Source organism: Lagopus leucura, unplaced genomic scaffold (genome assembly GCF_019238085.1).
Source record: "Lagopus leucura isolate 7727_CA_CO unplaced genomic scaffold, USGS_WTPT01 Super-Scaffold_100014, whole genome shotgun sequence".
Classification (NCBI taxonomy): Eukaryota; Metazoa; Chordata; class Aves; order Galliformes; family Phasianidae; genus Lagopus; species Lagopus leucura.
In genome coordinates this window covers 247,913-264,538 of record NW_024962268.1, presented here as the reverse complement: position 1 = coordinate 264,538, position 16,626 = coordinate 247,913, and the positions used below count along the sequence as shown (strand labels likewise).

At 37.5% G+C, this 16,626-nt stretch overlaps 1 protein-coding gene across 2 annotated transcripts in view; it reads right to left on the bottom strand.

Annotated features, from left to right (window-relative positions):
• GLIS3 (GLIS family zinc finger 3) overlaps positions 1 to 16,626 on the bottom strand; it is a 154,392-nt gene that overhangs the window by 10,228 nt on the left and 127,538 nt on the right. For both annotated transcript variants that reach the window (XM_042875341.1, XM_042875340.1), the window contains 2 exons: positions 13,775 to 13,916; positions 6,636 to 6,798 (listed from right to left, as the gene is read on the bottom strand). In XM_042875341.1, coding sequence (XP_042731275.1) covers positions 6,636 to 6,798; positions 13,775 to 13,916 — 305 coding nt within the window. The remainder of the gene's footprint in view (positions 1 to 6,635; positions 6,799 to 13,774; positions 13,917 to 16,626) is intronic.

The following is a 16,626-nucleotide window of genomic DNA, read 5'->3' as shown; positions in this document are numbered from 1 at the left end:
ATATCAAATCACAGGAGGACTGTTTTGGGAGCTATCAAGTAGCTTCTTCTTTTCCAGTACTTGCTAGGAAAAATGTGTCCTGCCAGGCAATGACCAGATCAGACAGTAAGCAAGATAAATAAAAAAGTTTCTAAATTGTACCTACTTAGATGAGACTAGTTAAAATGATGTATATGTGGGTCACTCCAAAAGTGATGCCTCCTATTTATTTCCATAGAAACTGCAACAGATACAAGAGCACAATAACACTATTTGACAGAGAAAACTTTCAGCTACGAAAGAATTTTTCAGTGCAGTTACCACCGTTACCTATGCATTTTCGGCAGCGATGAACAAAAGCTTGCATGCTGCACTTTTAAAAATCTGCACCAGAGGAGGTGGCCCACACGGAATGTCTTCCCTCACACACTCTGTGTTTTGTCCTCCTATAGAAATCATCCCTTCAGCCCTCTGATGCCCAGTTCAGCAGTGCTAGTTCTTTACTCAGTAAGTATCAAGACACTTGATGTTTCGGGTGAAGAATGCCATGGTAGGATACAAAAGGTATCTCCCTGCCATATTAAACACTGAAAATAAACTTTCCGCTTCCCTTGCCTCTCCACAGCTTCCCCGGATTGTGTATGTAATTTACATTTAGGCCAGCCCTAGTCAGTAAGCGCTAGAGTGAATTTCTTTTTCTGTTTATCCTTGAGCAGTACTGCTAAATAACAAAATCTGTATCTACAATGGCTGCTCCAAAAGTAATGCATCCTATTTTATTATATTAATGTTGGCGGTATGGCAGTAAAGGTTGAACCTTCCCACCAGTATCCTACTCCATTTTGTTGCTGTGTGACAGATAGCAGCAGAAGGCCAGTCTGACAGAATGGTGTGGATGGAGAAAAATTGTGCCACCGAATTCCTCCACATGGTGAAAATTGCACCTACAAACATTCACTGGCACTTGCATGCAGTTTGCATGCAACGATTCCAAACATTCAGTTTCTGAAGACCAAACAGCAGATCTGAGCACAGTGAGGTGGTAAGAGATGCATTTCAGCTGCAGTGGCAGCAACAGCAGGTCACCTCCACTGGTGAAGATTTTTATGAGCGTGGCATGCAGGCTCTTTTTCACTGCTAGTGAAAATGCACAGCTAAAGGTGGCAACTGTTGTAAAAGAGTGTTGTAGCTTTCTCTGTCGAACAGAACTGTGTTCTTTGCATCTGCCATTATTTCCATGGAAATAAGTAGAAGGCATTACTTTCAGAGCAACTTATAGGAACTGAAATACCAAACTATTCTTTGGGCCACAGGAACACAGCATTGTCAGTTTCATATCCCTAATTTGTGTACATTCCTGCTTTTTCTGTGTGTGCTGTTTCAGAGTTATAAAAGAAATGTGAATTTGTCTAAATTTGAGAAAATATTGTTATTCCGTACTACTTTAAATTCTGTATTTCTATTTTCCCACTCAGTAGTTTACAGGGAAAATGGTTAATTTCAATTATCTTGCAGTTTTGAATAAATTCAGCAGGAATTATGACAGCATATGAAACTGCTTAGGCAACAAAAAATTTGCTAAAAATTACACTGAAAAAGAAAAAAGGTAATTGCATTTGTGTATGAATAAGGAAAGAGGAGAAGACAGTTTATCATTAATCTATATTTGACTATTGCACAGGGTCCTAGTAGTGGTATTATTTGAGGTAAGAACTATATAACTATGCTGCACGTTGCTCGATTTTAATTCTCTCTGTTATTTATTTTTCTTTTTTTGCCTGGACTTTACAATGAAAAATAAAGTGTATGATATTTTTGCATATAATCAATTCTTATGATAGCTTTCAATATGCTTCCAAAATGGAAATTAAGTATTACAGCTGAAGACGTTGGTCTTTTATTTCTTCAGATGTCCTTTTTTTTTTTATTATTATTTTTTTTTATTTTTTATTTTTTAATTACACTTAATTGGGTTGCTGCTCTGGAAACTGGTTGATTATATACCTGTTCTTTATTTGTAATTCTCAGTAAACCAACTAACTTGCAGTGACAGTCAAATAAGTATAACACAGGAACGCTTGTAAGGGAACAAGGTGCTCAAGGCCAGGTTGGATGGGGCCCTGGGCAGTGGGAAGGTTGGTGGCCCAGCATGTAGCAGGGGGGTTGGATCTTCCTGATCTGTGAGGTCTCTTTCAATCCAGGCCATTCTATGATTCCATGATTCTATGATTCTATGAAAGCTTTAAAGCACACTGTTAAAAAAACAATAAGTTATGAATGGGTTCTCATAGCTTTGGGGAAATTATTGATTTTTTTAAAATCCTGATTTTTTTTTACCTGCCTATGATAAAACATATTTATCTCCATTGACTTCAAATTGCAACTGATCTTCTCCTTTTCTTTTTTTTTAAAGATAATCTTTTCCTACAACAGAAATAAATGTATTTTGGCCAAAGCAAAGCAAAATTTTTTTTCATATTTTTGTTCAGCATCCTGCATGGCAGCAACTCCAAAGGAAGTTTCTATCCCCAAGGTTACTTAGGGATGTTGACTGCATTTACATCTTTCTTACCAGTCATTAAGTGTCTAAAAATCCTTTTTATGCTGCAAGATCTCTAGCCTTAGGAACACAGAAATTGCTCTATCAGATCAAAGGAGTGGTCCATATAGTCAAAGGAGGGGCAGGAGAAAGAAAGAACTGGCCCCCAAAAAGCATCAGAAGTGTTTTGGTGAGAGGAGTGGAAGAAGATGGAGATAAATAAGAACTTTACCATCTTTCTCATAATTTTCTGTGGCATCATTTTCTGTGGCCAAACTGTATTAGAAAACTGGGTTTCAAAAGGGAAAATAGTGCCTTCAGAAAAGAGAGGAAGCATGGACAGAACGATTCCAAGCTTTGCTAGGTCTGCTCTGGCACAGGATCAGAATTAGACGTGTTGCCACCTCCACTCTTTTATTATCTGCCATTTCTAAGTGTAATTTGCTCACCAGCAAAAAAAGTGATAATGTTTCAGCAGCTAAACCGCTCAAGTGTAGCAAACTTGAAAGAAATTACTGTGCTGATTTCAAAACCACCCTGTTTGCATCACTAACTAAAGACTATCTTCAAGTCAGACCCTTGTATGCCACATACAAAGGGCTTTGTAACATGATGTCCCAACTCCTTGGTTAGAAGCACTCAGAAACTTTTGCTTCTGGCATGGAGCTCCTTACCATATTACAGCAAAGGCATAAAAGGAATATGACCACACACTCAAATAATCAAAAAGAGGCGCTGCCACAGAACTTATAATAGCATTTCAGTAATGCATCACTAAACAGTTAAGCTCAAGTTCTTTTTCCCAGCTTCATGTAGTATCCAGGCATTCAGTCAAGCCAGGTTATGTTGTGCTTCAGGGACATATCACTAGCCCTGGTTTCCAAAAAACATCCGACATGCTCTCACTTCGGCTAATACAAAATATGTATGCAGCTTTTGTGTTTTTCTGTTGTTGTTGTTGTGTGTTTGTTTGTTTTTTTGTGACCATGGAAGTTTACTATTCAAAATTATTAGAAATAATTTCAAGCATTCAGCATCATAAGTTTTGGGGCAATAAGTTGCATATTAAATATTATACATAAAAACAGAATTGGTTTTCTAGCTTTTCAATAGATTATTTTCTTCTTCAGCTTCACTGAATGCCCATGTTTTCTGTTATTACAAAAATCAGTAAAAACCCAAATATATATCTTTCATACATATGACTTAGGGTACTGTAACATTTTGCAGTCTTCATTGAATAGCAGCAATATTTCAAACAAGGGAAGTACTAAAAATCAGAGCTAGCAAACTGCAACAAACAAATGTAAACTTGCATTTTTATTATGCATGTTCTCTTCTTTGGTGAATTAAACAGCTTTTTAGATCCATGCTCTCTAAGTTGCACTCAATACATAGAGCTTTGTACACGGAATAAAAACAGGAAAACAGCAGGACATGTGTCTCTTGTCCTGGTTTGGTTTGGTTTCTCAAATTAGCAAGGCTTAATTCAGTTCACATTCACACTCCCATCACCTTGTGGAGATGGGAAAGAAAAGAAGCCTTCCAATTATTTCTCTATCTTGCAGTCCATGAAGAGTAGAGAAAGTGCTTATTTCTTTCTGACTGTCACTCAAAAGCCCAAGCATGCTGTCCAGAATGGAAGGGGACATATGAATAGCCCCAGAGACACAGGTTATCAAACCAGCTTAGATAGGGTTCAGACTAGTGGATGCAAGCAATTGCAGGTAGTGTGTACATCTCAGTTTATCCTAATTCTGGAATGAGTACAGACACATGCAGCATGTCAGGAACTGCACACCATGAAGGGGGTCAAATCCCTTGTTCAGACACATAAGCCCTGCAGTACTATCAGTGATAAGATGGACCATTAGAGCTCCTTTCTGACTCAAACCATTCTATGATTCCCTGGGGATTCACATGTTTCAAAGCCATTTATGTCATGCATTGTACACTGAAGTTGTTTGTTTGTTCAGCTCACATTTTCACAGCTAGCATTACAACCAGAAAGTAGTGAAAGTGACAGATAACTGCAGGATCTTTATACATGTTAATTGTATTAGATTCAAAATACAGATTCTGTATTAAATTTTATTTTAAACACTCATCTTAATTTACATTATGTGTTCTGTAATGAAATGAAAACTGCTTTAATGAATTTTCCTTAATGAGTTTAGATTGCCATATGTCCTGTTTCTAAAATTGAGATACTGGAATTGTTTTTTAATCCAAAGTAGCTCCACAGAATGAAAAAACTTAAACTGTTTAGAAGAGAGCATGCACAGCTAACCCCTGATAAAGGACTATACAATGCAGGTTTTTTATTATTGTTGTTCTGTAGAGAGCAATAATATTCTGAGATCTGTAACCCATTCAAGACTTTTCTGTGTTAAGTCATGGTGTAAATGTATCCATATCAACTGAAAATGGTGCCAGAAATAAAAATTTATGGTGTTTTTTTTTTTTTTTTTCAATCTTGAAACCTATTCTACCTATTCTCAAACTCCTGTATCAAATCAGAAAGCACAACTGTGTATTTCCTGTTGTTTAACCTATGTATTAAAATGCATACAATTATTTGCCATTGCTTGAGTCAGCACTGCGCAGCACAGTCCTCCCTGAGCCCGGCCTTCAGTTGGCAAAGCATTAATAGTAGCACACTGATGTTCTGGTTACTGCTGAGCAATGCCTGGAGCCACTCTGTGAGTGACAGCTAATGCCTTTATAGTGCAGGGCAGGCAGCATCCAGAATGCAAGCTGTGCCAGCCCACAGTAAGCCTGTGGGCCTTGGGTTAAGACATGCCTGGGCTAATTAGAAGATCACTGTATTTTATCACAGTGTAATGCTAGCTATTGATTAGTCCCTGCCTGTCACCTTGTGCTCTGGTATTTGTCGAAGGAGGATAGCAGACAGAAAACTATATTAAGAAATAAAAGGAGCAAGAGAGCACGAGCACTTCCAGAGTTTGCACACAAAGCTGGATCAAGGGAAAAAGGTCAGTATTGTGTGGCCAGGAGAGAGGAGGAAGGACTGAGTTACTAGCTGATAGTGAAATAGCAATCTCTGACTGATGCATCAACAACTTTCAGTGGCTCCAAAAATAACTAAATTCACTCCTGTCTTCTAAAAATGAGAAGCACTTATGCCTGTTATCAGCTCCCTGAACCATTGTGCTCTTTCATCTTCCTGATATAAAGTGAAGTTACTAATGCTTTCCTCAAAAGAAGTATCAGTAATCAAAATCTAGATAATGCTCTGTGTTTATAATTGGACTCTTTGTGTTCTCCAAATTACTGCAATTTTTATCACACAAGGAAATTAAACACTTTGAAATGTATTTGTAACATACAGTAATTAATCATCTAGAGCACTGAAAAATAGTGAGATTTAAAAAAATGGTTTTAAGTAATCATATAGTATAGGAAGAAGTCATTATTCTATTTGCACTGAAGTGTGATAATGCCACATGCTATACAAATAATTGGAGATACTGATGAAAATAATTTAGAAAATGTCTAAAACATTTTAAGCAATTTTCACATCACTGACATATCTAAAATTATTGAAGCAGCTAAGGGTTTGTACCTAGCCAGCATAAAGTAAGTGCTGACTATAAATCAAGCTCTCAAAACAGTGAATTAAAAATAAAATCTGTTCATTATCTGTTAGTCTTAATAACAGAAAAGATGATAAGTTCCTGCTGGAATAGTCTGTATTAAGAGAATACTGAGAGAAAAGAGAGAAATTTATGACTCTCCTACTGCAAGCAAACTGAAACATGAATCTCAGGATCTCTATTCCAATAGGTGTTACTGGGCTCCTCTGATATTTAAAGTGTTCCAGCCAGTTTGACTTGCTACAAGCAGTGGTGGAAATCAGAAGGAATTTGGAGAAAGACCCTGCAGTGGAGATGGACAGGAATTGCCTTGCATCACTACCAGGCTGGTATAATAATCTCTTTCATCTCTCTTTCCCTGGGTAAACCCATGCCCAGAGCAACTGTTACCCCAGGGGCTACCATCAGCAACTTCCTGAACAGCAACAACTCAATTTCTGGCAGTTCAGAAGGTGGTCCTGACTCAGCCGTAGTGTGGGACAAGCAGAAGGTGGTCTTACCTCTCAGAGTCTGCAACTGAGAGAAGAGATAACTGGGAAGGAGGATGAAGAGAACTACTCTGTACGTTACATCCTGGGGAGGGGTGGCTGCTGGGCAGGGACAAGGACACTGCCCCAGCCGCTGTTCCACTTCCACTTGTCTGCATTCTGGGGAACATGGCCACTGAAACCAAAAGGAGAGAAATAACCTTTATCAGGCAGAGACACAAAAAATAGCTAAATAACCTCTGTTGCTACCAAACAATGCTCTCTCTCATGAAACCAGGAGCAACATAGTTGTATACCTTGTCTTGGGAAATTTGCCTGAATGAGCTGCAATTCTTCTATACTTCAGTAGTGTAGAAGTAGCAAATATATACTAATAAATATTTTTCAGAGCTAGTGAGCAAACCGAAAGCACAGTTTTTAGGTAGTTAAATAATTTTCTATATTTTTCCATCTGTAAATACTCCAGATTTCTTGAAGACCTCAACCCAAACACAGATATTGCTGTTATTGACTATAGATTGCCTAATAAAATATGCAAAAATATGGAACTAACATTAACAATTTCATAATTTTCTATGAGGTTGCTTTTGCATGTATTTGGAATAAGGAAAGTCTCTAACTGATTAAACTAAAAGCATTACAGGACTCCCTCTAAATTCCCTAATGAGTTTACCACAAAAATACTGTAATCTCATTTTCAAAAGTTCTTTAAATTTGGAATTACCAAATCCTTCTGACAATCCAGTTACTCAATTATTTTCACTGACATTTGTGTCAGGCAGTTAATGTCGATATTGAGCAGCAGCCAAATACATGCTCTTTATATATTTTTTAATGAATTCTGAGAAAGGAATCAGATTTAAAAAAAAATTTAGGCTGTTCACAAGAGGAAAATGAGTCACCACTTGTCATATCTTCCAGTCTTTTTATAAAAAGCTTAGTTTACAATACGAAATTATATCTATAAAACTTTCATTATGCTACTGAGCACGTTGGAGTTGATTCAGATCTATTGATAAAATTCTAGAATTTAAACCAGTTCCCAAAGGGTGCTATCACTGCTATCAACGTCTTTCTATAGCTAAAACATTTCTATGGATGCTGCTGTCCTAGCAGAACAAGCATTCTTTTTAAGGACACAATCTTATCTTCAAAAAAAAACCTATTTCTGAGGTCACAATTCTGAATGTTGCTGCCCAAGATCAAGAGTGGAAGGCGACCTCCTTCCCCGACTCTTCAGCTTATTTCTGTAATTCCTCTCTTTCTTACTGAGAGCCAACCGGTGTGATACACTGGGTGCTCACAAAGCTAAAGCAGAGTTAAGGAAAGGTTCAGGAGTATAATTATCCTGCATTTTGATCACAACAAACCTAAGCAACCCAACAGGCTTGGGGAGGAGTGGCTGAAAAGCTGCCTGATGGAAAGGGACCTTGCTGTACTGATGGACAGTCGGCTGAATATGAGGCAGCAGTGTGCCTGGGTGGCCAAGAAGGCCAGTGGCATCCTGGCTTGTATCAGAAATAGTGTGGTAAGCAGGACTAGGGTAGTAATCCTGCCCCTGTACTCTGCACTTGGTGAGGCCTCAGCTTGAGTACTGCCTTCAGTTCTGGGCACCTCAATACAGAAAGGACATTGAGGGGTTGGAGCAGGTCCAAAGAAGGGCAACAAGGCTTGTGAAGGGCTTGGGGAATATGCCGTATGAGGAGTGACTGAAGGAACTGGGGTTGTTTAGTCTGGGGAAGAGGAGGCTGAGGGGAGACCTTTTGCTTTTTTTCAGTATTTGAAATGTGCTTACAGTGAGGGTGGGGCTGGTCTCTTCTCACTGGTGACAGGTGACAGGATGAGGGGAAATGGCCTCAAGTTGCATTAAGGTAAGTTTAGGTTGGATATCAGGAAAAAGTTCTTTACAGAAAGGTTGTTAAGCACTGGAATAGGCTCCCCAGAGAGTTGGTTGAGTCACCATCCCTGAATGTTTAAACTATTTAAAAACAGTTTGGATGTTGGTGCTCAGGGACATGATTTAGTGGAGGGTTGCTAGTGTTAGGGTAGTATGGTTAGGTTGTGGTTGAACTTGGGGATCTTTAAGGTCCTTTCCAACCTGAGCAATGATAAAATTCTATGATTATGCTGTAACCTCCTCGAAGAACAGACCTGAACATGTTTCAGGTGGTGAAGCTGGCAGTCAATGAAAGCCCAGACAGGAAACCACTGTGAATATAAATAACTGACATCGACACCATGGAGCTAATTTAAAGTGTAGAGAAAGTAGGCATGAGTCACATTGGTGGGCTCAGCTGGAGGAATGGAGACTGTTCTACATTGTCTAGAAGATGATTAACAAAACCACCTATGACTGCCCTCTGCTCCATGCCCTACTCTTTGCTAATTCTTACATGGATCACAGCCTCCTAATGCTAACGCAAGTCATAGCTGACATTCGACAGTTGAATATCTCCCAAGCCTTGGAAAGACACAGAGGATGCAGACAACAAGGTGAAGTTTAAAGCAACATGGGATAATTTAATAAGAAAGGGATCTCTCTAAGATAAGAGCAAGGCAGCTTTAGTTGTGTTTTCACTATCCTCATGTACCCCCAAAAATCATTCTGTTCAATCTTCTCACTCAGATTAGTATCAACAGGAATGCAGAGGAGAAAAAACAAATATCCTTTAGAATTTGCCATATTTTGCTCACATGTAGCACAGGAGGAAATACTGAAAAGTAAGCAAGCATTCTGACAGAATAAATAGAGAGAATACTTAATGTAAATCAGTAAATTGCTAAATAAATACTAACTTAGAGTTCCTGTTGTAAACAAAAGCTTTGATAATTTAAATTGCTCCTTGGAAATATAGAAAAACTTGTATTTTTTTAAATGAGAAAATAATTGGCATCTGTAAGAAAATTCAACAGCTTGGTTTTCTAGTACTGTGATATTTTTCTTCAAAACAAATTATTTCAGGGCTGTAATAGAGGAAAAAAGTCTGGAGTGTGAATATTATTCCCTGTCTTAAACAAAGTCCTAAGGTGTGCTTGCACATTTTCAGCCAAGCTTGGCTGCAGTGGTAACATAGGTCCTACAGCTGTACAGGGGATCTGGCAAAAAAATCACCCTGCCAGGCATGGGCAATCATCTGCCATCAGCAAAAGCTGTTTTCTCTGAACTTGAGCAGCCTAAAGCCCAATGCAGTGTTCACCACAGAATCAATAGTACATTTTTGCTGTATTTCCCGGCAATTTCTCTGTATTTGTGTCTGTTTCTGACAGATGGACAGTACATGGCATAAAATAAAAGCTAACTATGGCAGGGGCCAGAGGAGAAGGAACAATGTTTAGGGAAGAAAAAGCATAGATATTGTCTGCAAAAACATACTTTTGCACATGCTATGTTAAATGATCACAGCATGAGAAAGCAGCATTCCTGGGCTCCCACAGAGCCTTGTAATGAAGCCCCGAAGAGCAGCGGCATGAATGATGTTGTGGAAGACTACACAATGCTCACTGACTCTGGCAGGTAGCATACCAGTAACAACATCTCTGTGGGCATGCAGTGAAATGAAATTGCAATGCTGGCAGCTGCTTCCCAGAGGAAATATTACCATGAGACTTTCTAGCAAAGACATGGCATTAGCCCAAGCTACTACCTGAATGTGGTAAATGCCAGCAAAAAGGGAAAGACTGTCAGCCTTTGTCAGTTCACAGACTAATGGCAGTCAATAACCACTGTCAGTGACAGGTCATTTTCCCAGTAGAATAGCTCTTAACACACAGACAGAAAATTCTGGATGCTTTTTAAGAAAGTGCTACTTAACTTGATCACTTTTTGTTGGGAGCTGTGTGTATGGCATGCTTTTCCAGTGCTTCAACTATTAAATGTGTGTTGCTTCTGTGAACACACAGGTTCCCATTAAACATCTGATTTGAATGGTATGAAAATGAAGAAACATTCATGGTCACTACCATTCTCACTGACTCCAATCTTGCTGTAAAAGACACTGAGAGACCTGAACAAGAAAGACACTGAGGCCCTGGAGCGGGTTCAAAGAAGGCCAACAAGGCTGGTGAGGGGTCTGGAGCATAGGCCTTATGAGATGTGGCTGAAGGAGCTGGGATTGTTCAGTCTGGAGAAAAGGAGGCTCTTCTCCAGCAATAAGAGAAACATTACTGCTCTCTGTAACTACCTGAAGTGAGCTGGGGATCAGCCTCTTCTCTCATGTAACTGGTGACAGAAGCACAAGGAATGGCTTCAAGCTGCTCCAGGGGAGATTCAGGCTGGATGTTAGGAAATACTACTTCTCTGGAAGAGTAATCAGGCAGTGGAATGGGCTGCCCAGGGGGGTGGTGAAGTCACTGACCCTGGAAGTATTCAAGGAACATTTGGGTTTTGTGTTGAGGGACATGGTTTATTGAGAACTATTGGTGATCACTGGATGGTTGGACTCTGGATGATCTTGTAGGTCTTCTCCAACCTTGATGTTTCTGTGATTCTGTGATTCTGTAACACCTTACTAGCTAGATCCACATAGAAAAATGTAAAATTAAGTGCACTACTTAACAAAAATGTTTTTTTCTCCTGAGAAATACAAGATAAAATAATCCAGAAAGAGGAAAAGATTCAGATTTAAAAAAAAAATAATAAAAAAAATTGAAGTCTCAATAGAAATATTTTTCTTTAGAATGTAAGAATTTTCCATGAGAATATCTCTGTAGAGACACTGTTTCTATGAGAAGCTAAGTTCACATGCATTAGTGCACAGGAACACAGGAGAGAAAAAGCTAATTGTGAATAAGGTTCCTTAAAAAAACTGACAGAAATGAAGCCTTTAAAAAGATATGGAACCCAAAGCATTTTTTTTTTTTAAATGAAGCCAGAAAACTATGATTTCAGGCAACATTTATAAAAAGAAGAATAATCATCCTATTTCTTTGCAAATTATCAACAATTATATTATTTATTGTGTTGGGTTTATTATTGCAAAAACAGCACTTTGTTTACTTCTACCCCCCAAATATCTTTTCTCTTACCACTACCATGAATTTAGAGAACATACCTATATTGCATTCTATAAAGACAATCTGTTTTACTGTTAGCCATACTTTCATTAACTTTTTGTTCATTTTAAGCAGATCTCATATGTTACCTCACTGTATTAACAGGATTATACTCAGTTCAGATTTCTTCAATGAAGTCACAAAGCCACAAGAGCAGACAAGCATTTCCTCAATCTAAATTTTAAGTAATACATATGTAATCAATAAGACTATTTCATATTTTCATCTAATATATCTGTGTCTTTAGATTCTGTATCTGCACAGAGAAACAGGAATCATTCTAGGCACTGTTGCACTTCAGTAAGTGGAAATAGACTGTTATCTAAATGCCTGTTTTTGTAATCTTATTTCTAATAGTTTGCTAATTTCTAATAGTTTGCTTCTAAACATGTAAATCTCTTAGGAAAGGAGAAAGCCTTCATTTGCTTTAAATATACATGAAGTATGAGAAAAGCAGCCTTAAAGTGAGAGAAGTTTGAAGGCATTGGAAAATGGAAGTTTATTTTGCTTCTATTTGAAAAGTGGCACAAACATATTTCAGCTAATGTGTGCTCTATCAGTTCCTTGTAGAGATGATATGCTTTATTTTTCAGAAAAGTCTCAGTGTTTCTCTTTATGCTTACAAAATAGACCGTTGTTTTCAGAGAAGATGAAAGAGTAACTTCTCTGTGCAAGTACACGTAACCTTCCAGGTGTTTTGCATTTCATGTTTGGGGCATTAATAATGTTGTAATTCCTACTCTATACGCCAGTCCCTTCCTGTTGGACATAACTGACTTTGCTATATAGTATATTATTATGTAGCAACTCTATTGAGTACTTAGTGAAACAATTAATTTCAACTAGATCATGCAGTTGTCACAATGAAGTGACCTGGATTAATTTATATCTGACACAGTGCCCTAAGCCAGTTTAAGTGAAACAATACTAGTATTGCCTCAGTAGTAAGAGTATAAAACTATAAGACATTTGCCAAGTTATAGATAGCTGAGAACACATGTAAGGGAGGTAACAGGTGCCACACAGACTATAATCAGACAAAGGCATTTGAAGTTAACAGATTGCAGATAATATCAACTACTTTATAAATTAGGACTTCATAACTTTAAATCAGAGCTTTAAATTTCCTAATTTTTGTCATATAAGCCTACATAAAAATCAACTAGTAAGTATGTTACGGCAACCTCGACAGAAACGTATGATAGAACTGTTGTGTTTCCAAGGCTGTCAGTAAAATAAACCACTTACTGAGGTAACCACTTCATTTAATGTCATTTTCAGCACTTCATATATCAGTCAGCCAATTCTTTCACATCCTACATCTGGTCCTCAAGTAGTAGTTGGACTGCTAGAAGATGTAATGCATTCTGTCTTAAAGTTAAAACCAGATGTCTTCACAATTACTAGAATACTGCATTAAAATGTTCACATCCTACCCACTGTTTTCTTGAGGTTTGAGGTGTATTTTCCCTCCTTACTTCCCAAATGTTTCAAATACAGCCAAAGCCTGAAAATCTACTGTACATTTAGCCCGTGTGTCAGTTTGATGCATTAATATGCAAATCTCAAATATGTAATCCACACAATAAAAATAGGACTATCACATTTATAGAACAAATACGCTTATTGTTGTACTTATATAATATTAGAGATCATAATGTAGCATTTAAGTTCACTGATGTAGATCTACTAGAAAGTGATGTATGACTCATGAATAATGAAAAGAAAAAAACACTTTTCTTAAATCCAGATGAATTCAGCAGTTCAAGCTGCCTACAAGAAGGCATTTGTAGAAGTGGGCAACCTGATCTTGTGAGTGGAAACTCTGACCACAGCAAAGTGGTTGGAAGTAGATTTCTTTTAGGACCCCTTTAGGACCTATAAAGGAAAAATGTTGTGATAAGTCTTTTCAGGGACAAAACTAGAATTTTTCCCCTTCTCAACAAAAAGAAAGATATGAAAATCTGTTTTATATTGTTTCATATTATGTTGCAGATTCTGTTCCTCTCATAAGATAGACATGAATTTTAGAGTACTCTGTAAAATAATTCTTAATCCCAAGCAAGCAGTAATATAGCTTTTTCTTGTCTTTTCCATACCTGGGTAAATGTCATGAGCAGGACCTGGGGAGTGTCCCAGTACATTATTCACAGCACTGTGTGGTGATGGTGCTGTCTGGAGAGGCTGGATTGTGAGGCAGTCATTCAGGATGTCCTGTCCAAACTCTGAGCTCGATCGCAACTGCAAAACAAGAGATAAGAAACAACAAACCAATATAATACAGATAAATAGTAATGAGGAATAAGGAAATGTTGAGAGGTTAGATAAAGGAATTGAAACTAGGAGAATTCTTTTATTTTAAATTCTGATAAATATCCTTCCATTACAGCACATATTTCTCAAATGGGAGGAAGGGAAATCCGCCTCATGCTTAACAAGACTGTACTCAGGACAAGGGCAACTTGTACAGATTGGACCTTGTACAGATGAACGTATGTGTAGCCTTTTGCAACATGAAAGACAGATGAATGTCCCAGTTCATGGATAATGGAGACTTATCAAATGTCTGTGATCTCTTCTATCAGCAGAATGACACTATTTGAAATACTGACATTTTTCTGCTTGTTTAGCATCCTGTACCAGTTTCAGGAAATGAGGGGCTGAGAGTGAACAGTGAGGCATAAAAGGTGAGTAGGTCTAGAATATAAGCCAGCACATACAGCAAAATCCTAAGAGATGGAAGAGAAATGACAGGAGTTTCTGTCCTATATTCAGATGTGAAGAGACAATGGTAGAAAGGAAGGATTCTAAATGCAGCTGAAAAAGACCCATTACTGTGCTACAAAGTGTTGATACTCATTCAAATGATTCCTGATGACATGCTCCAGTAAAAAACTGTTTCAAGAGAGCAGAGAGTTGGTGTTACACACTCTAAGCACCACGAGTATGGTGACTATAACACAAAGGTTACATTTGCAGACTGTGTATGCTGAAGTTTATCTCTTCTCTTCAAAATCCAGTGATTCATTATTAAACCTGAACATGAATTAACTTTTTGAGATATATTTATTACTCTAGAACATACCTAAATTGTAGAAAAGAAAGAGGAAACAAAAGGAGGTGAGAAAGACTCTGACAAATGCTTTTCATTCATTATCCATATTTACAAGCTGCAATAGGTCCAGATGTTTCTTCCAGAGTAGCATGAATGGTTGTCTGATATTCAGTTACTGTTTATTTTATTTTTAATGCTAATATGAGTAATGTGTTTTTTTTCATGAGAGGAGGTGAATATGAAATAAGTGACAAGTATCTCTAGAATCAAATTCTTATCAATTATATTTTTTTGTATTATATAACTTTAAATTTATATGGAATCTATGATAAAAATAAATACAAAAAAAATCTGAGCTACTAAAAATCAGGATTCTTTCATAAAAAATAAAATTTTATGGATGCTGTCTTAGTAAAGTCGCATGTTTGTGACTTTTTTTTTCTTGATGAGTAAGAAACTAATCAGTTTTGTGTAATTGGATGGCAGTCACTATGGATAAAACAGTGAGCAGAGTAAGGAACTGTGAACAAAATACACACAAGTTACTAACATTACATAACACGAACAGTAAATGAGTGCAAGCCTATTTTGCATTATTAGGAAATTTTTTTTGGACTTGTAAGCTCTTTGACAGTGAGAATGAATCTATCATGTAAGGCTATACAAACATAGATTTTCTGGCTTGCTCAGTAGCCAATATTAATGCTTATGTAAGTCCACTAAAGATAAAGGATCGTCAACAAAAGCACATAAAAACAGTGAAACAAACACTGGAAGACAGCTGTGATCTGACTTTTGAAGATATTTCTAAATCTCTAAAAAGCAGAGATTATTGTTGTTTCATATTTACAACCACAAGAGTTGGAAATACAGATTTTATAAATTTACATGTACAAATATATACACACATGCATGTACTGCACATTAAAATACACAATTTTTAGAAGGAAAATGCATGTACTTAACATACATGTAATGAAATTTCCTGAGCACGAGATGAGTGTTACACTGATTTGTACAAGTACAGAGAAACTGGCACGAAATTACTAAGAAATTACTACTAAGTATCCCCACTGGATAACAATAGTTGCTGGGAATAATTTCACTCTTTTTCACTGCTCAGTATGTATGGGAGTCGCTATTTAGGAGTAACTACTGCTGCATCATCAGAAATGGTAGGCCATCAAAAATGTTCTCAACTTTTCTGCTTAGCAGACTGGCATCAGACATGGGTAAGCTTTGCTGCTTAGCAGGAGTCAGGAAATCACAACTGCTTCCCAAACTACACACAACTTCTGAAAAACTCCATTCCACACACCATGACTGTTTTCTCCAGACACATACAGTAGTCGTGCTGTGCCTGCTGCAAAAGCACATCCACAGGACAGAAGCTACTTGCAAGGTATGACTTGTTTACTAAGCTACAGAATCTGGGAAAACAGCTACAGCCACAGTAAGTTCTCCACTGTTTTCAAGGTCTGTATTTTGCAGTGACCATGCTAAAAAGAATTGGTCATTTGTGGTTTCCAAAGTTTTGCAATAAATTGTGTGGATAAATTCCTTAAACACCACTGCTCATTCCTAATCCCTTTTTTGCCAGCATCCCTTTCAGGAGAAACTGCTGCACTCCACGGTGCTTGATTTATATTTCATTTCGAAAACAGGAAGTAAAGGGATTAAAGTTGAGGATTAAAACACTTACTATTATCTGATTTTTTTTTCTGTCTCATAGTTGCCACGGGCACTGCTCACTGAACCTTAGCCCCTGAATGCACTTCTTTTTGAATTAATGGCATCTTTTAAATTGCCTTTGTCTAAAACAAATAAGGGAAAATACCCTCATGTTTAACTGCTCTAAAAGCAAGAAAATAGATCTACTTCCTCTTCTCTACATTC